This window comes from Topomyia yanbarensis, chromosome 2 (assembly GCF_030247195.1).
Source record: "Topomyia yanbarensis strain Yona2022 chromosome 2, ASM3024719v1, whole genome shotgun sequence".
Classification (NCBI taxonomy): Eukaryota; Metazoa; Arthropoda; class Insecta; order Diptera; family Culicidae; genus Topomyia; species Topomyia yanbarensis.
Window position 1 is genome coordinate 4,280,583 of NC_080671.1, and position 25,132 is coordinate 4,305,714.

Here is a 25,132-nt window from a genome sequence, read left to right on the forward strand (position 1 = left end):
CCTACTCCGAAACCATTAAGAAATCGTACTATTTCGACGGCATGCTGATCAGCGTTGATTCCTAGAAGATGTGCAAGTTACATCCGTGTTGCAAGAAAGAAATACCGACGGAATTGTCCAAGGAATGTGATTAAATACATACTCTTCACTCACAAGGTCAGTTGGTATCGTCGCGACCTCGCATTGCTCAAGGGTGAAGGACGTCCCAGGAAGCAATATATTTTCGAAGTCCTGTTGACTATATACGAACCTACTTGAACAGACTCGGTGCTATTGTTTCAGTTTTATGATCGGTGAAGCGGATAAGTTTCTGCTGCATACATTCGATGATGTTGGAATGGTATACATTCAATAGTCAAGAAAGACAAAAAATAGTTACTCTATTGTCACTGAAAAGGCCACTGAAGAAACTGATTGGTGCTGGTATAACTGATGTGTGAGTCTGATACTCTCAGTTTAACGAATTTAAATTAAGTTGATAAAAAAGTAAAAAGATCTAGTAAACACAAAAAAACTAAAACCAAATATTCGCATTCAACATGCACAAAGTAGCTAATCTCTTCAATCGTATCATTTCGATGAATCATTTGAACGCCTTTATTCGCTAATCTTTCTCCTAAGTTTGTTATTTTCGAAGCAGCATACAATTTTGTTACCGATTCGAATTCCGCGCCGAATTCAATGGTCCGTAACGTCTAGCCGTCTGATCGGTCACAAATGGATGGTCTAGTGGCCTACCGAAATTTACAATTTAGGCACGGGTCGATGCCGAACCTTTCAAAAGTACAGACAGATGACCGAATTTCCCAGTTGGCCATGCACTTGAACTTGAAAATTCCGCTTGCCTTTCTTTGCATGCGGCTATTTAGCTGTTTTTAGTTCGAGGAACCGTCTGGTCTGGTCGAAATGCATTTGTCAACCTGTCCTGTCGGTTCGGAACATTGCGCGGTTATAAAATGGGGAATTCTCTCACGTGCCTGCAGTTTGTTTTGTTTTTGTCATTAGGGTGGCGAAATTTATCTACTTACTAATAAGGTCCAACAGGTCATTCGCTTCTAGAATATCTTTCGGCAGGTCCGGGAGACTGGTATCATCTGAAATATGGAGAGAGTTGCAATAATTTAGTGAACAATTGCATTTTTGAAATTATTTTCTATGGAATGCCAGCTGTGAAGAAAACAGAAAAACACACAGAAAGAGCTAGCGTGGGAAAATGTTTAGCAATTGAGTGGCAAGCGAAAAGATGGTTAAATATATAGATCACCGCACGCATCGTTCGTGAATGCTAGGAATTCCAAGAATTCCGAGTGTTTTCTTATTTTCTTTCTAGCGCATATTTTATGGTTGTGTGAATGGCATTTCATTTGTGTATATTCAAAAGATATTATCAGTAGGCGGGGCAATTCATGTACTGCTTTTCACTGTCACGACCACCAGCCACTAATGATCCTAAGCAGCCCTCGGCATCGCTTAATCGAGTATGCATAGTTCAGTGGGGTGGCAGTTTTTCCCGACTGGAATGGTGCGCTTTGGAATGTGGGTGGGAAATTCCACCTGAGCTAACTTGTTCTTTCGCTAGAGTGGAAAACGGCGGTGGTTTGCTCCAATCGTTTCGAAAGAACGATGCCGTGAGTCGGCGTTATTTAAATGGGATTGTGCAATCGATATTTTTTTTACATCCGCTGCCGCCGCCGGCTGGCCAAAACCACGAAGGGTTGTGGTGTGGAAATGTTCGGAACAGGATGTAATATCCGATTCTAGCGTGATTAACTTACTTTCGTGGCAGACGGGTGAAAGTTTGCCGTAGGAAAAGAAGGCTGTTAATATGTTTTGCTGGCTGTGGAAATTTGCATCGAAAAATTAACTACTCTCTTGAAAATGTATTGTAGCGTAAGTTTATAATCTTGAGAATAATTTTTCAACTTCCCATTTGGTGAAGTACCTAAGGAAGACAGCCAATTTTGAGCAGTAATTATAAAAAATAAAGCAATAAGAAAGTACTATTAGATGGATCAACTTCAGCTCCATCCAAATTTTACTTTGCAATCGAATTTTTGCTCACAAAATCTGAAACGACTGCAAGTTCGAACAAACTTTTTTGGTGGAATTGTGTTTGATTTATGCGGCTGTGTAAGTGAACCCGTTATATCCTTTGAGTTAGAATCCAACCCGAACTCTGGTTCAAAACTGGTTTCAAACAAACAAAATGGTTCGACAGCAAAAATTGAAAGCTATTTGAGCTGCGTTTGTATTGATCCGGTCTGATGCTTTAATTTGGGGGAAACTAAACTGTTTACAAGGGGAATTTAGAAACAAACCAACAATTCTCATTCAAATCAGGGAAAAAATTCGACCGCTATTATTTTTTTCCAATAAAACATTTCTGATGAATAAACACGCTTAGTAGATTTAGCTTTTATCACTCATATGAGTAAATCAGTTAGCGCTCAACTTCCGAGCTGAGTAGTTCAATTATTTACGCTCCGGGAGTAGTTCACAGACTATTTTACACAGTCAATAGCTGTTTTTTATTAGTACCGTCGGGCCAAAGCGTGGTTACGACATGAATCGCCGCGAAAATACGTTTCGCATTGACTATGCAAACGTACCAAAAAAACCATCGTTTGAAGAAATTCATCACTTCGTTAGTACTACCCTGAACCTCAAGCGAGACGATGTAAGACGCATACAATGCAGTAGATTTCTTGGCTGTGCGTTCGTAAAGACCGCCGAGCATGATATTGCCCAGAGAGTGGTAGATGAACATGACAAAAAACACGAAGTAGAAATCGATGGTAAAGTCTTCACATTGCGTATCACAATGGAGGATGGCGCAGTAGAAGTAAAACTATTTGACCTATCTGAGGATATAGCAGACGAAACTATCGCTGAATTTCTGAGTGACTTCGGAGATGTATACTCAATCCACGAACAAATGTGGGACAACGATGTTCGGATCGTAAAGATGGTAGTGAAGAAAAATATACCCTCTTACGTCACCGTTGACGGAGAAACGACGGCTCTGTCCTATTATGGACAACGTCAAACATGCAGACATTGTGAAGAGTTTGTGCACATAGGTATTCCATGTGTACAAAATAAAAATCTTTTGATTCAGAAGCTCGACGCCAATCAGAAGACCTATGCAAATGTTGCAAAGCAATCCACCATCACCTCGAAGCAACTGGGACCGAAACCAGCCAACACGAAGCCGAAGTTTCAACTTAAGCAGTCGAAGAAACAACCAGCTTTAAACTTCACGATATTGAAACCGAAAGGAAATACACAACAACAAACTCCCAAAATGTTACCACCACCAGCTCCTCGTAATATGGAACAAAATACTCTTCCACTGGTTGAAAATAATCTGATACTACTTCAACAGCAAGCTGTTCTGAAGGCACAGTGGACTAGAAAATCTACAGCAAGCGGGAGGAAAGAAGGTAATGAGACAGATGAATCTTCCACGTCCTCGATCAGAAAACGACTACGCGAACGACCACCGGACAAAAAGCAACGGCATGATACCGAAGAAGGGAGAATGAGCAACTAAATATTTGATGGAATATAACAGCTACAACCTTGCAACTATAAATATTAACAATATTACTAACACAACAAAAATTAACGCACTTCGTTCCTTCATACGCATGGCTGATCTTGATATTGTATTTCTCCAAGAAGTGGAAAATGAACATCTCTTCCTGGTTTCAATATTATCTTTAACATCGACATTGCACGAAGAGGTACGGCGATTGCGCTTAAAGAATATATACGGTACTCACATGTTGAAAAAAGCCTAGATGGTAGATTGATCGCTCTCCGAATACAAAACACCACACTATGTAACATCTATGCACCATCTGGAACAGCACTGAGAGCCGAAAGAGAACGTTTTTTCAACACTACGTTAGCGTACTATCTGCGACTACCGACTGAACACATCATTTTAGCTGGGGACTTTAACCGTGTGCTACGCGACTGTGATGCTACAGGGTCTAACAAGAGCCCATCTTTGCGAACTACCGTGCAACAACTGCAACTTCAGGATGTATGGCAGAAATTACACCCAAGGGAACCCGGGCACACATACATAACACAAAATTCGACTTCACGACTGGATCGAGTATATACTAGCAGCGGCCTCAGTAATCAGCTACGCGAAACCAACACACACGTTTGTTCATTTACGAACCATAAGGCACTCACCGTAAGACTCTGCCTTCCCCGCCTTGGAAGGGATCACGGTCGTGGGTTTTGGTCACTTCGTCCCCATTTACTCACAACAGAGAACCTGGAAGAATTTCAGCTCAGATGGCAACACTGGACCCGACAACGTCGGAATTTTTCCTCATGGATACTTTGGTGGATACACTTTGCGAAACCAAAAATCAAATCCTTTTTTCGATGGAAATCCAAGGCTGCTTTCGATGACTTTCATCGCGAGTACCAACGCCTTTATACCCAATTGAGAGTAGCTTATGACGAGTATTTTCAAAATCCCCAAATCCTGGCAACAATAAATCTGATCAAGGGACAGATGTTGACCCTACAAAGGAAATTCTCTCAGATGTTCATCCAAATCAATGAAACCTACGTTTGAGGAGAGCCTCTATCTGTGTTTCAACTCGGCGAGAGACGGCGGAAAAAAACAACAATCACACATATACAGGATGAGCATGATCGTGTTATTGAAGCCGAAGCCATCGAAGAACATATGTTTACGTACTATCGAACGCTGTATGAAAGTGTGGCTGCTGATGAAAATGCAGAAGACAGATTTGACAGTGAGAGGGTAATTCCTGAAAATGACGTGCTAAATGAATCATGCATGAACGATATAACCACGTCCGAGATATGGACGGCAATTAAGACCAGCGCGTCCAGGAAATCCCCGGGAGCTGATGGTATTCCAAGAGAACTTTATCTCTATACTTTTAACACAATACACCGTGAGCTTAACTTGATACTCAACGAAGCACCGGCAGGCAACTTCCCAAATGAGTTCATGGATGGCGTGATTGTGCTAGTAAAGAAGAAGGGCACATGCAATACTGCACGATCGTATAGACCAATATCTCTATTGAACTTCGACTACAAACTAATCTCTCGAATTCTAAAAGCTCGTTTGGAAGCAATTCTACGCGAGCACAGAATTCTCAGTAACTCACAAAAATGCTCGAACCATGGGAGAAATATCTTCCAAGCAACACTGGCGATAAAGGACCGCATTCCACAACTGACTGCTCACAAACAGAGAGGAAAACTGATCTCATTTGATCTGGAACACGCATTTGATCGAGTAAATAGAGAATTTCTCTACAAAACGATGCGAGAGATTGGACTAAACACTGAACTCGTGAATCTTCTCTCTCGCTTTGCTAACCAGTCCACGTCTCGCTTGATTGTGAACGGCCATCTATCACCAGCCTTTCCAATAAGGAGAGGGGTGAGGCAAGGGGAGCCTCTCTCAATGTTGCTATTTGTGATCTTTCTTCAACCAATGATTAGCAGACTCGAGCGAATATGTGGATCCGATCTCGTAGTGGCATACGCAGATGATGTGAGTATAATTGTGACATCAGAACGAAAAATTGAGATGGCGAGAGAGCTTTTCGCTCGATTTCAACAAGTCTCTGGAGCTAAACTTAATCTCTCGAAAACTACATCCATTGATGTAGGTTTCATAAATGGCAATCCTCTGAATGCTTCATGGTTGCAAACGGAGGACAAAGTGAAGATTCTTGGAGTGGTTTTTACCAACTCAATTCGTCAAATGGTCAAGTTAAATTGGGACACTGCTGTAACCAAATTCGTTCAGCATATTTGGATGCACTCAATGAGATGGCTCAACCTTCAACAAAAAATAATTCTTCTGAACACTTTCGTATCCTCGAAAATATGGTATCTATCGTCCAATCTTCTTCCATACAGTGTTCACATTGCAAAGATCACCTCGTCAATGGGAAACTTTCTCTGGAATAGATACTCTGCTAGAATACCAATCCAGCAACTATGCCGAACACGCGAAGATGGGGGTCTGAGATTGCAGCTTCTAGTGTTTAAGAGCAAGGCACTTTTGATATTGAGACATATGAGGGAAATAAATTCGACACCCTACTACAGCTCGTTCATCTTACAAGAGGGAGATGTTCGACAAAATCCGCCAGCAGATCTTTAATGCCTCAAGTGCATTTGTCAAAAAAATTTTCGCCTCCCAGCACCTATGCAACAAAACCCAACTGCAAATGAAATTCATCAGTTTTATGTAAAGCAGACTGGAATTCCCCGAGTGGAGCGAATTAATCCAATGGTAGAATGGAAAACTATATGGAGAAACATAGCGAACAAGAATCTCACATCAATGCAACGAAGCACGCTGTATATCTGGGTGAATGAAAAAACGGAGCATAGACAACTTCTATTCACCATCCGGCGATCAGACGGCGAGAACTGCCTTTATTGTAACGCAACTGTTGAGACCATGCAACACAAGTTCTGCGAGTGCTCAAGAGTCCAAACAGCATGGGCTGTGCTGCAGCAGAAAATATCATCTGTATTAGGCGGTTGGCGAAGATTCACCTTCAACGACCTCCTGAGACCAACACTAACCAGCATACGTAGAGACAGCAATATAGAGTTTTGAACTTATTGTTTAATTATATTACTTTTATTCTGGAAAATAACAATGCAATAAGTATAGATGCACTGAAGCACTACCTAGTATTATAAGAATAAAATTATAAGTGATAATCTTGACAAATAAACATATTTTACAAAAAAAAAGTAAATGAGTCCGGAGAATTAACCACGTTGACAATAAAAACTCACTGCACTATTTCTCCGGATAAATAAATCCTCCGGAGAATGAGCTATCAGGTGTATCACCGTATTCCTTTTGTGCCGCTGTCTCTCATCAAAAACATTACAAAACAAGTCTACCCTACTGCATTGTCGGTTTTCTTCGTAATGGAGTGTATATTTCAACACTTTTATAAATTTTCACGAAAATAAAAGTTGGACATCGGATAAGCTTCATCTCAGGCCAGTGAAGAATATATATAATTAATCTCCATTATATCTACGATTTCTCACAACTACAGATACAATTCGAACAATGTGAATGGCAGGTAGACATATAAGCGGTCTGGCGTGGTGCACTAATCGAGCTGTTATTTAATTTATTTGGCATCGCTGAATACGTTTGCTTGATAGCGCCGTGTGTTTTTACAAGTTTACAGCGCATAAATAAAATAAAAAATAGGATCAGGAATACAACCGGCATGATGTAGAATACACTTCTGACTGTTAATTCAAATATTCTATCTGTAATGCTTGCACTGTGAAGCCTACATTGAATCGTACGAAACATGCTACTTAAAGAAACGTTGGGAAACAATAGATAATTTCGTTATTGGGTTTATTTTGGCTTAGCAGTCATTCTGTATTTTCAAACTACATTTTTATTTATATGACGTTTCGGCTCTGTATAGTACCATCTTCAGCAGCGACGAACAGGTCGTTAATTTTTGTTTCCTCTCACGCTCTGATGGCAAATTTACAGTTATCCTGGATGGTAATCTCCTGGCAACGTGGCAGAAGAAAAATGATTGGGGGAATTTCAGCGGAGGCAGAAACTGTGTGACCGACTTTGGAAAACTCATCATAATTACCTGGATGAACATAAACGGGACCCCCATGTTCTTCGAATTGGCCTGTATTGGCATATAAACGAGTTTCATGAAATCAAGTATGTTGTGTCCAAAAGGTAATTGTCATGTGAAATTTCTTTTAGGGTGCTCAGTATCTTGAATAGCCCCGGGAGGACATATTATACCCTCCTTGGCCTTATCTGGCTGAAAAAGGTCGCTGTCATCAGCTCTTCTTTCGATTCCTCGTTACCGTGTAGCGTTATGGGTTGATGTTGATTTTTCTGTGGAGTAATCCATTCGTAGTCGGGCTCTTTTTAATCGCTTTTGGAATAGAAGGAACCCCAAGATGGGTGGTTGATCTCCAATAGCTCATCGTTGCTAAGTTTTTGTAGCAAAATCACATTGTTACAGTTCACGCATTTTGCTTGATCTGATTGGTATTCCTGTATTTCATATTCTTCTGCGCATTTTGCGCAGCATTTCTGCTTCTTACACGAGAAGGCTCTATAGCCATACTTGGAGCAGTTGAAGCAGCGTAAGAGATCGATTACTCTGCACGTCTCCTAGCCAACGTTAATGCGCTGCAATTGAAGTAAAGTCTCGAATGTGCTAGGATCAGTTTCCAAAATTGCAGTCATCGGGTTGTTTTCCTTTTTGGCAGAAACAGGAAGACTATTGTGTTTTTTGTCTACGAGTTCCTCAATTCTTTAAATCTTCGACCTCAGAGCAGTTTGCACTTCGATGTCGTGTGATTCTGCTAGTTTCCCTTTTGCGAACAAAGCCATACAAAGTACATACAGCAAACTTAATGGGATCCAACTGATCTTGGATTTCCTACATAATAACGTCAGAAGTTTGATTCTTTTTTGGTTTAAATAAAACAGTTTGTTTCAGCTTCGTAACCGATTGATGGTTCATGAGTGAGAATTTCTGTCACCTTTCGTTTAAAATATTACGCTAGAAAGTTTAAAGCGCACTGTTGTGTGAGATTTGGCGACTGTAGCAGTGCCCGGTATATCATTATTGTCAACAGTACTGGGACAAATCGTTTAGAAGGTGCTCGATATTAGACACTTTTCGAGTTGATCCGTACCTACCAATCGAAGCAGGCTTATTTGTCCACTGGCAACAGGTTTTTTGAGATCGTTAAGGCAAATCTGCTTACGCCTGCACGCAGAGTACAAATACAGCGAAAACATGTTTTTATCAGCCCCTTGGTGAATTTTAGGTTGATAAAACGGGAACAGTGACAACATAGGGACATATATTTTCCTTTCTTTTTAATAAACCGAAGCTCTTAAAATATTCTTCTTTAGTCCCTAGATAAAGCTTCATAATCTTTTCTGATTATATAGTTACAATTTCCCTTAAGAGGCTCTGGCAGTGCAAAATTTCGAAAAAAATGATTTTTTTATTTTTGCATATTTCGGATCTCTACAATAAGAAAAATATATGCAAGAAAGGATTTACTCCAATTCAACTTGCTTCGTCTGCAAGAGCCCATCAAACTGCCAACTATCATTATTCATATGAGGCTAACAAAATGTGGTGAAAAAGCTGAATCGGGGGCTGATAACATCGGTACCATAAACCGGGGTGACTTTGATCACTCGAAACTTTTTTCGTAGATCGCTTATTAAATCAGAATAGTCTACCGAATCATTTTAGTTTGAAATGATTTTTACTCTAAACTTATGAAATACTGGTTTGTTATACTTTTTGAGTATTTTGTTCGTTTTTTGGGTACAAAAACTACAAAAAACCGAAATTTGATTTTACCTTATTTTTACGAAGCTTCATAAAGTGTCTATTTTTTATGAAACAAATAAATCTCAGATTTGAGCAAGAGTAATAAATTACAAGCGAGATTTTATTTTCCTTTAGAGTGGGATGTACCAAACTTACTTTTAAGAGTTTATTTATTTTAAATACAATTTTTTTGTGAAACTAGTTGGCAATCATTTTAACTTTTTTTTATTGTTCAATATTCCAACGTGTTAAAATGGATGAAACATTTTGTACATTGATAAAGCACTGAAATAAAACAATTTTTGCAGTTTTAAAGATTTTCAGAATCTTTTATTCTAGTTGGACACAAATTATACGAATTTTGGTTACTCGAATTTTACAGTACATTGAATACTTTGTATAATACCAATTAACATCTATTTAACAATGAGCATCTTTCCAGAATTAGAAAAAACAAACATTTGAATGAAAAACATTGATATCAATAATTTAATGTGGGTGAACATGCAGGTTATCAAAGTCACCCCGGAATACGAAAACGGACATCAACTTGAAATCATTTTTGGAAAAATAGCTGTAAACGGACAATTTTAGGTAAAACCATCCAATCTTGTTCTCCTTACATCAGTACATGGTTTAAAAATATTAAACTTGAAAAAAATGTGTTACGTCTAAAAATATGCAATGATTACTTCGAAAAGTGATCAATGTCACCCCGGTTTACGGTACACATTTTCCTTTATCGCACTAACACCAGCCGTGTTCAAATTCGAGCACTTCACACTCGCCAAAGCAGGAAAGTCGTTCACTATTGGGATTTTCGATTGATTGACACCGGTGTAGTGGAGTGCACTGGAACTGCACCATTTTTGTACTTTCTAGCAGAAATGCTGAAAACTGGGTATGTTCCATTGACACTTCTGCTAGAAAGTGCAAAACCAGTGTACTCCACTACACCGCTGCACATCAATTGAAAATCCCATATCAAACACAATGTTGTTACCACATATTGCTATTGACCGGCCAATCGATGAATAATCGGGTACCCTTTTACCACTTCTACATACACCGAAGGCTCTTGGGCAAAACAAAACAAAAACAACGACCACTACACAGATAAAAATATTTTGTAATTTTAAGTTTATTTTCATGCACATATTTGGAGCATGAATATAAATGTAAAATTAAGTTCCACCACAAATACACGCGACTTGTCGTGCTTTCTTCAACGAATTTTATTATAATTTTACACGTGGATTGAAAATTACAGTTTCTTTAAACGGAAAACCAATGCACTTCAATGTATTTTTACTCGAATATTGTTGTATGCTCCAATTGATTTTAACGTAATTTTCAATCAAATTTTGGATTCGATCGTTGTATGTTTACATTCGTATTGATTTACATGTCGTTTAAATTTCATTATTTTTTTGGTGTGTAATAGGTACCAGCTTTTTGTTGCACTGCGTAAGGAAGGACAATTTCTGGTACAATTTCACGCAAAACCTTGGCCGCACTTTAGCGCACTCACTAACGCATTACGTTTCCGAGCTACGCGTTTCTTCCTTCTAGAATTTGATACATTTTTACATTTCTTACAAAAGAAATGTATAGGATTCGCTCAAACTTTGACAACTTTTTCCGAGGCCCGGAGGGCCGAGTCTCATATACCAATCGACTCAGCTCGACAAATTGAGACAATGTCTGTATGTGTGTGTGTGTGTGTATGTGTGTATGTATGTATGTACAAAATGTCATGTAATTATCTCAGCAATGGCTGAACCGATCTTAATGAAATTAGTTTCAAATGAAAGGCCTAACGTTGCCATTTGACACTATTATTTTTGATTTTCGATATGTTGTTTACTTTCTGAGATATGGGCGATTTTGTCAAAATACAGCAGGTTTTTGGCAAATAACTTTCGAACAATACAATTTTGTCCAACAAACATAAATAGGAAGCTTGTAAAAATACCTTTCTAACAAGCTATAGATTGTCTAAATCCGAGCACGAGCGGCGGAGATATCAGACATTTTGTATTTTAGTCCTCGCTTACCAATTTCCACTAATTAAAAATGAGATTGTTTCATACAGAGTATTGCTTTACTGGTGTTTTAGGGGCAAAACCAAACCGATTTTGAATATCGGGGTATGAAAATATATCTACGTGATTCAAGGAATTCGATGTTGAGAACATTTTGTGAATTACTTTTATAATAAATGAACTATTTCTCAAAAATCAATATATAAGTTCACTTCAAAGACAAAATAATGTGTTGATAAAGAAACAGTGAGTTCTAGTATTTATTCCTTGGATTAGGCATTGCGTTTAATCATGAGGTAAATGTCGGATGGTATATCAATACACAGATCAAAAAGTAATTCACCTAGTAGTGAGATAAAAGATTTCTAATATAATTATACTTGTGGCGTCACCGAAAGCAACTGTATGTTTGAAGCCCAAAAATCTGGCGAAAATTTAGCTCTTTTGCAAGATTTAGGTTATACTGGTTATGGCGCAAAAATTACTACTTACATTATTCATGATAAGAGTGTAAGAATCAACATATCATAATAATATACCTATAAAAATAATGTCACTGCATTAACCATCATTTGCCATTTCTCACACGCCCCCCCCCCCCCTCCGTCTCTCTCTCTTTCTCTCTCTCTGTCTCTCTTCTATCGCATCTATCTAGCTATTTCTGTATGCATTTCTAAGTTGTGTGATAAGATCTTCTGCCAATCTGAAATATTTATTAATTGTAATTGCGAAGGTTTGAGAAAACAAAACTATTTTTTGTCTGCTGCTACATCAACTCAACTTTAATTCAATTGTATTCAAAGCCTGTATCTACACTATAATTAAGGAAATTCATGGCTATATCAAAAAAATATTTGGCTTAACTGGGTAATATGAAAGTTTGACGATGGAAATTTTCAAAAGAGACATTCCACTTGCGATATTTAAACTATTCGTATCTCTATTGAATTTTGAATGAAATAGGGTTACTGTGCCCTAATTCATCTTAGCACCTCTATTCATCTCACCCATTTGAAAACATTAGTTAGAGCAGTGTCAGCTATCTCTATTCAACGCATTAGCTCATATGGTAGGATGAATAAGGGTGCGTCGTACTCAACTTTTCACTTAGCTCAAACGCGAATATTTTACATTTTCCAAGCTAGATCTTTTATGGAACTGTTTCATAAGAACAAAGCAAAGATGTTAATACATATATAAGCGTAATCCAATCACTGTAAGCCGAGTTATCAGCGAAATAGTGTGACAACCTGAGTAATGAGATGAATAAGGGCTCGTCTACCCTATATGCTCAAAGACTGAAAGCTGAAGTCAGAATTTCGAAGACAAAATACATGAGAGGAAGAGGTTCTAAAGACGACAATGTGAACCTCCCACCCGAGTTCGGATTGACGGTGACGAAATCGAGATGGTCGACGAATTCATGTATTTGGGCTCACTGGTAACCGACGATAATGATAACAGCAGAGAAATTCAGAGACGGATCATATCGGGAAATCGTGCCTACTTTGGACTCCGGTCGAACAAAATTCGCCACCGCACGAAGTTGATTATCTTCAAGACGCTGATTAGATCGGTGGTCCTCTACGGCCACGAGACCTGGACTATGCTCGTGGAGGACCAACACGCCCTTGGAGTTTTCGAACGAAAAGTGTTGCGTACCATCTATGGTGGCATGCAGATGGAAGACGGAACGTTGCGCAGGCGAATGAACCATGAGTTGTATCAGCTGCACATTCGTTGTATTGGTACGAACTTTCATGAAAAATAACGGATCAAAAACCAAAAATATCCACAAATTAGATCCAGGAAAAGAAGTCCCCAAAGTACCCACTCTCGATGGGGGATGCAACTTCTAACTTATCGTCGTCCATATTTGGATATACTGAGTAGTTTGAACCATTTCTTTTTCACAATATTGGTCTGTATAGGACTTATTTATCCATATTTCCTGCACGAGAATTCCGAACGAAACAATACAAACACGGCTTTTATGCAATCGACATAGCATAGACATTTCACACTATTTACTTCAATGCAAATAAAAACTTTGAAATATCTACCTGTCTCATTCACGAATCGCCTTCTCCCTCTGTCGTTCTCTGTTCAAGGGGCTTGAAAGCACATGTGACCTTGTCTCACTTTACTATATTCAATTGCGCGTTAAAATACTGGACCAGTAAATTCTGTTCTGCACATAAATCTTTTTTCGGAAATATGTGGCAAAAAAGTAAACTTTGAATTCGTCAAGTAAAGAAGCATGAAAACAAAAAGAATAAAACCAAAAAAAGATGGAAGCCCAGAAAGTCCATTGCATATTTATTAGCCTTTTCTCAGAAGATGGGATTTTCAAAAACATTTCAAAGCTTTCTGATGCAATGGTTTTCAAATTCGTACAATCCGGTTTATTAATTTTCTTTATTCAAAAATATGACCATTTCATTTTAATTAATTATTTCATTCCGCATCTTTTTATTCGTTTTGTTCATCTGCGTTCATTTTACTTATTTTATTCGTTTCATTCTTTGGATTCACTCTGATCAGTTTATTCTTTTTGTGCATTTTACTCATATCATTCATTGTTTTCATTGTATGGATTTTATTCATTTTTTACAGTTTATTCATTTTGTTCAGTTTCTTCATTTTAATAATCTGACTACTTTTTCAGTTTTAATCATTTCATCCAAGTAATTTATTTGATTCAATTTATTTCTTTATATTAATTTATAACCTTTTATTTTTTCTTTATTTTTTTCATTTGATTCATTTGATTCATTTGATTCATTTGATTCATTTGATTCATTTGTATCATTTGATTCATTTGATTCATTTGATTCATTTGATTCATTTGATTCATTTGAATCATTTGAATCATTTGAATCATTTGAATCATTGACTCATTTGATTTATCTGATTCATTTTATTCATATCTTTAATTTTATGCATTTCATGTTCAGTCATTATTTCATTCAATTTGTTAGTATAAGTCAATTTATTCTATTAATCTTATAACTATTTTTAAATATAATCTTAATTTTTATGTAATAACCTAATCTAATTTGATTCGTGTATTTGGATCAAAATTATAATGATTTCCATTAATTTTTCTACTCATTTTATGAATTTAAAAACCTATTGTTTCATTTTTTGCTTTACTTTTTTATTTCGGACGTTTTGTTGATTTCTATAATTTATTCAGTTTATTCGAGATTTTATTTGTGCAAGACAAGAAACTGTTTTCATCCCACCTCTAATTGGGTGCCTACTGCTCGTGAGCTCTGCAAACTAATCCAATAGTGAAATGTGTAAGAAATGTCTCATCTCACTGCTAGGTGGATTAAATCGGTTTTTTTTATCTATAACACCAAACAAAATGATAATAAAAAGTAAACATTGCATGGTAAACAGTATTTTTTTGGGATTTCGAAAAGGATGATCGACGACGGATAAGATCATAGTAGGGTATAATACGCCCCACCGAGGCAAAATGCCCCTCTTCAATTCCCAGGATTCCTGAATTATCTAAAAAGTAAAAATGACTGATAACAGTATCGTTTCATGAATTCAACGTACTAAGTTAGTTTGGTATTTTTAATATGTTGCAAAACAACAATACACACAAAAGTTCCAAAAGAGCTATTTTGATGTAAGTTCCAATAGCACTACAACCAATTAGAAACAGTCGGATTCGATAGAACTATTTCGAGTAGCTTGCTAGAATATTATAGTTACTATCTTAGTTTTTAGCTTCGCTTAAAACTATGTGTGCGTGTAGTATGCATTCACAACAGCTCATGACCGGCTAAAACGCCCCACACATTGTTGTGATGCATACTCACCGATTGCTGTGGGGCATATTACACTGCAACCGGAGGTATTTTGTCCTTGGTGAAAGAAAAAAAAACTAGAATTTATGCATCTTTGAAAAATGTTTAATAATACTTGTATCAGGATGATTTTAAGAAAAAATGAAACGGGTACTAATTTCTAACTAATGTAACAATAAATTAGAGCAGTTGATGCGGAGATCATAGTATCGAATGTTGAAATATAGCTATTTTTGCTTAAGGGGGCGTATTAGACCTGTTTACCCTGGCTTTTTTCACTCTCGGTTTTCTTCCACATGTTGTAATGCAAAAATTGCACTTTTCACATGCATTGTTTTATCAACTAATCGTCAGGGAAACCGTTAGGCTTAGCGTTCCCGGACAATTTTGTGTACTCTATGAAATTACCATAATAATTTCTATCGCTGCTCAAAGCAAAAGAAAACTCAGCACGCAAGAAATGTTGCATTGAAAAGCAGGGTTACTTCGATTGATTTTTACAACTTGAAGTGCGGATGGCACATTCTACCGGTGTTAGCAGTTTGGAAGTCTTTATATTTGAAGATGTTTTCTTAGTAATTAGTTTTTGTCAGCAAGTTTATCTTTTGCTGTTGTGAAAATGGAATCGATCACCAGTCATGGAGATGGATCTACTTTTCAAATTACTTTCCCAAACTACGAAAGCGCAAACCCCCAGTTCCTCTGTCCAAACTTCCCAAGGGATTATTCAGAAGTAGCGTAACGCAAAAATTGCTCAAAATTGACCCCCATAGTATGAACTATGAAAAATCTAGTAGGCATTGAAAGCTGCTGAACAATTTTAGCATACATTGATTATCAGTCGTGTATCTGCATGTTGATGTAATTTTCAAGTCCTGATTTTTAAATTTATTGCGAAAAAAATCAATTTCTACCCAGATTTGAACCCTACGCCGTCGTCGGGTTTTTTTGGTACTGGTGCCTATATTTTGATACTTTAGTTAATTTTTCACGAAAGCACAACCAATACCGTAAATAGGAGAGTAGATCTCAATGGAATCAATACCGCTTATGCAGCCATTCTTCAAAATTTATTATCCAAAGACGATAGTCAAAGAAAATAGCACAAAAGAGACAAACAGCACAATCTAGCTTGTGATTTTTATACGAAAATATTATACTTACTCAACTATAACTATTTTAGGATGAAACATTATTTGCCGAATTATTATAACAAGCTAGTGTCAAAAACGTTTAAATATTGTAAACGAACGATTTAATTGTAAGTAGCCCTTTGTGTTCGATGTTTAAGTTTATTTATGTTAATACATGTTACATTAGGGTGTCTCAAAATGACATCATGTTAAAAAAGTCATCGGGCTCACTTCTTAAATGAAAGGTTAGGGTATTAGGAGCACTTTCTTCTTCGGAGTAAATTTGCTAAAATGCTCCCTACTGGTGGCGAATTTTGATTTTTTGAAAAAATGGGCCGATTTTGGGTAAAATTTCAAATGCGTGCCTCTTGAAGTGCTCCTGAACGACCTTAGATTTTTTTCAGCATTTTTTTATTTTCTGAATGTCCTAATGGAGAAGTTTGGTTAGTTAGTTTGCACAAATTTTGAATTATAAGAGCGGCTGCGCCATTAAAACTTAGTAAAAAGTGAAATTTTTGTTGTTTTTCAGTAGTTTTTCTTCAAAACTGGGTATCCACAAAATTTTAAAAGTAAAGAAAACACTTTATATAGTTGAGCCGAATTCAGGGGCGTAATTTTGCTGAAGAAAGTGTATAGCTACGGCCAATGGGGTATAAGTTATTAAAGTTTTTGTTAAATTACCTTTTGACATTTTATGATATTCATAAAAAATAACACTGTTCTACAAAATAAAACTACTTAAGTGGGCTTAGTCCGCATATTATTTTTCGGAAAATAGAAGGAAAATGATGAAAAATGGCGTTTTTCGCTTGTCTCTAGTACATCAGAATCGGTTTTTATGAGCATTTGACATTTTTTTTTTTAAATTCTTTTAATTCTATACTAATAGCCCCCTAACGGGTTTGAAAATCACTAAAATTAAACAAATATGTCGAGTTAATGGCAAGTTATGGCGTATATTTGAAGGCTGAATTGATTAACGTACTTACATTTTGTATATAAAGTCTTATTTTCATGTTAGGAACTTTGAAGTGAAGAAAAATGCAGAAGAGTGAGGTGAGTGGTGAAAAACTTTAGATCACATAATTCAGAAATAGTCAAATTTGGGGCAAATATCCTCGAAGGAGTTTTACAACAGAATACAGCGCATCCTCTGACACAATCGTTTTGTTGAAGATGCCTCCTAGAAGTAATTATGGAGAATTAACTCTTCAAAAAATAATTAGAGACTTGGCGTCATTAGCAAAGTTATTATTTTTATAATTTAAGTTACAAAAAAAATCATCAGATGCTTATTAAACCTCGTCCTGACATACTAAAGACGTACAGAAAACGTCATTTTTCATAATTTTCCTTCTATTTTTCGAAAAACAATGTGTGGTCAAAGCACATTTGAACTAATTTACTTTTTGGAACAGCATTATTTTTGATAAATTGCTAAAAATGTCAAAGGTTATCTAACAAAAATTTAAATAACTCATACCCCATTAGCCGTAGCTATACACTTTCTTCAGCAAAATTACGCCCCTGAATTTGGCTCAACTATATAAAGTATTCTCTGTACTTTTAAAATTTTGTAGATACCCAGTTTTGAAGAAAAAATACTGAAAAACACCAAAAATTTCATTTTTTACTAAGTTTTAATGGCTCTGCTGCTCTTTTAATTCAAAATTTGTACAAAATAACTAACCAAACTTCTCCGTTTGGACCTCTAGAAAAATAAAAAATTATGAAAAAAATTTAATACAGTTCAGGACCACTTCAACAGGCATAAATTTGAAATTTCATCCGAAATCGGCCCATTTTTCAAAAAATCAAAAGTCGCCACCAGTAGGAAGCATTTTAGCAAACTCACTCCGAAGAAGAAAGTGGTCCCAATACCCTAATCTTTCATTTAAGAAGTGAGCCCGATGACTTTTTCAACATGATGTCATTTTGGGACACCCTACTTTATACATGTTTACAAATTTCATGCTAATTGACATACAAAACTTTAATTTTATTACAGAATATAATTCTAACTCTCATTTTAAATCAAAATGTGTTTATCAAAAATCTTCTAAAATGCGATAGTTTTCGAGATATTTGGAATTTTGTTCCAACAAAAACAGTTAAGTCGCGGGATTATACCCTTTTTAAAAGTTATTCGCGTTACCCAATTATAAAATGTCAAATATCTAATGTTTATCGTTTTAAAGACGTAAAAGAAACTTTTTCAGTGTATTTGGATCATGGAGAAGCTTTCAATAAAATGTTTTCCTAACAACAACTTTTACCAATCAAATAATTGGTTAATAAAAGAAACCGGTCTGTTTGTACTGGAGAATTTCAGTTTTAAAGCATGCCACGGTCGCCATGTGATATTAATATTTATACTGGCTTTTGAAAAAAGTTCACTGCTCACGGCATCGTACCGTGGTTTGAATGTATAAATTTTTGTCTTTTATTATCTGCGACTAAACCGTAAGGTTTTGTGATTCGGCGACTTAAGAAAAGTTGTTGGAGTTGTTAAGGCGTTTTTTTAAAAGTGCATACATATCTACATATTTTTGCAACTTGTTGAGACATTTGTTCAGGAACTATGATATTTTTAATCGAAGAAACAGCCGCAACATTTTCAAAAAAAACATCGTGGTTTCTTAAAATGTTCAACAATGTTATGGGTTTTTATAACATGTAAAACATTGGAGAGAACATTTTCGTAAAGACATACGACTCATAAGAAAGTAACCGATGCAGTTAAAGATTTGATATCTGAATTGCTATAAACAATATTTTATACAACTTTACTGAAGACTCAAACTGTGTGTCTACTTCCAGTAAAAAGTTGTATTTTATGAATGCTATTACATTTCATTTTGGAACCGTCTACATTTGAATGTCCGCACTGACGATTCCAAAAATATTTCTGAAGTTACCAAATACAAAACCATATGATTTTGCCTCAAAATAATTAAAGGAATTCGCATATTTCCACACTGGAGAATCGAAAATTTCGTGGAATCTAGTATGAGTGACAACGGACAAAAAGACGATTGCAGTGAAATGTCAAATATGAATGTAACCTGGCTTATCTAATGACATAATGTAATCAGTCTATCTCTTTTTTTGCACTACACCGGTGTAGCACCAAGAAAAAACAAAAACGCTATAAGTGTAATTCATATCTTATTTCGGCGAAAATTTTTTATTTGATCTTCTGCTGCTCAAAGAGGGATCCTAGCACTTCTAGTATTCTACTTTCACATAAAGGATGCATACGGCTTTGGCAATTCATATTTGTTATATATTTACAATTTTCAAATTGGTCGAATTATTCAGAGGCTGAAAACAGCCCTCATAGTTTCAATTCATGTAAATTTTCTGATCGTCTGCATACATGACTTCAGAGAACAACAATTCACTGCCGAGGTTGTTCACAAATAGCTCAAATAGAAGAGGTTCGAGATGACTCCCTTGAGGAACACCCGATGTAATGTGGAAAGAATCCGAGAGTGTAGTTCCATGTCGCACAGAGGCCCTACGGTTCGCAAGGTACGTTGGATCCAATTAGTCAGCCAGTCTGCCTTACCACGGTCGAAAGCTGTCAAGAAAACGATATTGACCGTTTTGATCTGTTCTTACAAAACCATGCTGATCGGAAGTGATGATGTGTTTTAGAGCGGGATCTAACAACATACCCTCGAAGATTATTGGGGGCTGTCCGTAAGTCCAAGCGATGATGGCGCAATAGATGCGAGGTGACGAGTTTCTTGTTTATACTGTGCGTATGGAAGATCCGGCAAGGCTCGAACCGTTTCATAGAATTCTCGAGCCGAATCACAAGACATAGTTACCAACAAAAAGTTCTTATTAGGACAAAAGCAGAATGGAATAAGAATTGAATTATAAAACTCCTTCTATTAACTTGTTTTATCTTTGCGCTTGGTCATGACCAACTCTGTACCTTTACCAGAGCTGCAAAAAGGCAGGGGCGTCTTAAGACTACGCGGGGCCCCTGGGCACTATTGAGCTGTGGGGCCCCTTTAATTGAACCGGTATAAGCAGCTGTCCAGTATGGCCAGGCTCAAAAATGCTTCCCAGTATCACGGAACCATTTCTACTCCATGCCACCCTGAGACTCTTTTCTAAATTTGAGCTAAAATATATGAAGAACAAAGACGACGAGCTGCGTATAGTCTAATGGACTTACCAACTTCGCACTAGTTTTTCCAGATGATGGATTATCGGACTTTCATAGTTGGAAGATGCCGTTTGGGAATTAAGAGCTAACATCCAGAAGAAGCCCATTATTGAAACGTTGTCCAGTGTAGCAGAAATTTTATCGTACATACTCCATAATGTGGAACCATAAACGAAGTGCACTCCTTCTTATAATTCCTGTAATACTTGCTATAGTTTACACATGTTCATTTCAGGCCCGTAGACAGGGGCTAATTTGTTGAACGGTATCAGCACTGAATGCCATGATATATCTCGATAAAGGCTTCCGTGCGCACAATCTCCATTTTCACCTTCAGAAAATGTTTCATATCACCTTATGCGTCTTATGCGAAAAGGCCGGAAACCAATAGCCTTCGTATTTGGCTTGAGCACCACTTCTTGCTTCTGCGACTCACTCATCTCGACAGATCAACACAGTTTCTTTTGTCCTTCCGACGAGTCACACAATATGAAAGGAACAGTTTTTGGCACTCTCAGCATGCTCAGCAACATACAAATCTCGTTTGTGAATTTGGTGGGTCCGACTGCCCTGAGAGCGACGCCCCTTGCAGATCCTATCCGATGGAAAATTGAACATCTGCCGGAAAATTTTTAGCCAGTTTTTATTCAATTTCACCGCATTACTTATTAAAAAAAACCCTTTTTTTATCCACCTAGTGGTGCAATTGTGCCTTTCTCATTTGTCCAAACTACGATTCCATGGCTGGTTATGTTCAATACAACAGTGGAAATGAATATTACATATTCAGTACGATTTTCACATACATACAATGGATCGACAGCCACGATCTTGAGATGCTATGTGTCGACACTGAAACATCGCTTGAAACCAGCGGAGGATCCGGAGGGTCCGGACACTGCCGAAAATTTTCAACTTGTTAAGAAATTTTAAATTAGTTTTCAATTTTAAAGTAGCAACCCCTCATTGCATACTCCCACCTACGCCTAAAAAAGTAAAAAAAAAACGCCTGGATTAGGTTGACGATTTTTAGAGTGATTGCATAATCTTTCTATATGAAAAAGGCAAAAAGGTGCCAAAGTGCAAAAAAGTCAATTTTCGCCAAAAAATTTTTTTTCGAGATTACATCAAATCTCGACGTTTCATGCATTTTAAAGACATTTGGAATCAAAACTAGAAATTCGATTTGGAAATTTTCCTTTACTCCCCTTTTGAGCATTTTTTAGTTCAGTTTATATAGGAATTAGCTGTGTGGCCGCACTCTTCAACCCGTAACTCCGGAACCAGAAGTCCAATCAATAAAAAATTCAATAGCAGCCGATGGGAACGTTGTACCTTACATTTGAGACTAAGTGCAAATCGGTCCAGCCATCTCTGAGAAACAGAGGTGGCATTTTTTTCCACATACACACACATACATACTCACACAGACATTTTCCGATCTCGACGAGCTGAGTCTAATGTTATGTTTATTCAAACAGGGTTGCTATGATTAATAATAAATCCACGTAACGCTGCAGTTTGTCAAACTTGTTGATGGAGAAGTTTGTTAAATTCGTTGATGGAGAAGTTTGACAAACACGCTTTGCTCATTCAGGATAGCAAAATACGCGAAACTGATTCATTCGTATGTGTCAAATAATGTCACTCATTTTTCTCAGAGATGGCTGGACCGATTTGCCCAAACTTAGTCTCAAATGAAAGGTGCAACCTTCCCATCAGCTGCTATTGAATTTTGGATCGATCGGAATTCTGGTTCCGGAATTACGAGTTTCAGAGTGCGGCCACACAGAAATTTCTCATATAAACTATAGGAAAAATTAAAAATAGAATTTTTATTTTTGATGCTAAATGTGTTCAACGTGCATGAAACGTCGAGATTTGATGCAAACTCGAAAAAAAATTTGACGACGATTCACTTTTTTGGATTTTGGCACATTTTTGCCTTTTTTTTGCCTTTGATTAATAATAAATCCACGTAACGCTGCAGTTTGTCAAACTTGTTGATGGAGAAGTTTGTTAAATTCGTTGATGGAGAAGTTTGACAAACACGCTTTGCTCATTCAGGATAGCAAAATACGCGAAACTGATTCAGAATTTGTTGTCAAAACGAAAAAAAAACGTTAAGGTTTAAAATTCGGCGCTATTTTGATATAGTTGGTATTTGTTTAGAGTGGCAGAGCTTTAGCACAGAGAACAGACGTCCATCTTCAGCATTCAACTTGTGTAAATCTCTAACGGTTTCGAAGGTAGTTGGGATATCCAAACCAGGGGCGACATTATGGCACCATTTCGAATCGACTTTTTCATACAAGCTTGCATACAATAAACTTTTCGGTTCGAGATGCGCAATGCCACCCCAGGTGCGCTACTGTCGTCATGTTTTTTTGTGGCTGAGTTCGACAGAATTGACAGCGGTTATTCTTCTACCCAGTCAAAGTAGTCCGGAACCGGTTCGGACTTCCAGCATGAATTCCAGCTTGAATGCATCAACCGATAGAGTCGGAATCGGTTGTTTTCTTTGAGTAAGATTTCATACTGTATCCATTCAGGATTTCGAACCGGTTCCCGAGTGGACTTGACGGATAGTTGGGACAGGTTGGTGTGGCGGCGCTAGTGTTTATCGTATATTAATTCAAATGTTTACACACGTTTTTTAAATATTTTTGTTCGATCATGGATGTCTGTTCTCTGTGGCTTTAGGTTTTCTCTTGGTCAAATTCCGTACGAAATCCCGTGACCCGTTTACTAAACTGTAAACTTGGTGTAACAGAGAATATTGATTGAACAAACGATTTAATTACAATCTGCATATTGTGCTTCAATAACGATAGTGTTAAGGGACCATTCATAAATGACGTAGCATTATATAGAGGAGTTTTGTATTTTGTGATGATGTATGACGACAGGGGGGGGGGGGTAAGAGGTCATGTCATGCTACGTAGCTTTTTTAAAGGGGAGTAGGGGTTGACCACAGTTGATAGAGAACAGTTGCGCAAAGAGTGACGTCAAAAAAGTACCTATCGAGCACAATTGGAATCCGTCTCTGATACCTGTGCAGCAAAGCTGGATTCTAATTTTCCTCGATAGGTAGACTTTTTCTGGCTTCAAACTCTGCACACTTTTTGCGTACCTTTGTACTAAGGCCTTTGGGGTTGACCTGATGTCACGACAATCTTACCCGTTTCATATAACATTTTTGCCTTTCTCATATAAAGAAAGGCTATGCAATCACTGTAAAAATCGACTTTTTAACGGAGGCCCGGAGGGCCGAGTGTCATACACCATTCGATTCAGTTCGTCGAGATCGGCAAATGTCTGTGTGTGTGTGTATGTATGTGTGTGTGTGTGTATGTATGTGTGTGTGTGTCATTTAAACTCACACAATTTTCTCAGAGATGGCTGAACCGATTTTCGCAAACTTAGTTTCATATGAAGGGTATAACGCTCCCATAAGCTGCTATTGAATTTTTAGTTGATCCGACTTCCGGTTCCGGAGTTACGGGTTGAAGAGTTCGGTCACACAGCAAATTCCCATATAAACTGGTACCACCATGATGTTCAAATGATGTAAAACATATTAAAATTGATGTGCCATTACTCTATTTTGCGGGTCTGGATCACTAATGATCAATCAAAGCAGCTTTGACTACATTGGCCACCTATGACAGTTCATGACGCCCCCGGGGAACCCGCCAAGTTCCTAAGCTTATATCACACCCATTCCTCAACGAATTCTCTACCGATTTTTACAAACTTGATTTCAAATGAAAGACACAGTAATACCATTGATTGCTGCTGAATTTCATTCTGTTCTGACTCTTGCTTCCGGAGTTACAGGGGTGTTAGTAAGGATACACTGGAATTTCCCATATAAATCGGTACAATCGTAATACCTCAGAGGCTAAAAACTATTGAAATGGTCACCAAATTACTTCTAATCGCAGATCTAGATCACTGATTGCTAATCAAACATTCTTTGAATATATTGTCCACTATCGACGATTCCGGAATTCCGGGCATATTCCACAAATAAAGTCACATCGGTTCTTCGGTGATGACTGAACCGATTTTCTCAAACCAAGTCTCAAATGGAAGGCAAAATATGCAGCTGAGTATTGCATCAGAGCCCCTCCGCCCTCCCCCCCGCCTTTCCCTTACATCTCCCTCCTTCATCACTACCGTCCCCTTGGACCACCCTCACGCCCGCATTTCCTTCATCCACCCCGTATACCAAAATGAGATGAAGGATTTCTGACGCATCCTCCACTCCCACTCTACTAACCCCCCATTCCCTCCACTTTTAAACCCATTCCACCAACATTTCAAAATATAATCACATGAAGATAACATTGAACTCATGCTGATTAAGCTAATTAAATACTATTCGTTTGCCTTTCTCATATAGAAAGGTTACGCAATTGCTCCAAAAACCGATTTTCTAACCGAGGCCCGGAGGGCCGAGTCTCATATAACATTCGACTCAGTTCGCAGAATCGAGATCGAGATCGCAAAATATCTGTGTGTATGTATGTGTGTATGT

At 37.4% G+C, this 25,132-nt stretch overlaps 1 protein-coding gene across 5 annotated transcripts in view; it reads right to left on the reverse strand.

The window, feature by feature from the left end:
* LOC131678279 (embryonic polarity protein dorsal) overlaps positions 1–25,132 on the reverse strand; it is a 163,830-nt gene that overhangs the window by 46,533 nt on the left and 92,165 nt on the right. For 4 of the 5 annotated variants that reach the window (XM_058958314.1, XM_058958312.1, XM_058958313.1 and 1 more), the window contains one exon: positions 1,029–1,094. Coding sequence is in view for 3 of the 5 variants with exons in the window: in XM_058958312.1 (XP_058814295.1) it covers positions 1,029–1,094 (66 nt within the window). In the remaining 2 variants the exon portion in view is untranslated. Of the gene's footprint in view, positions 1–1,028; positions 1,095–3,785; positions 3,868–25,132 lie in introns of those variants that run through there. The other variant, XM_058958310.1, reaches the window with a different exon arrangement.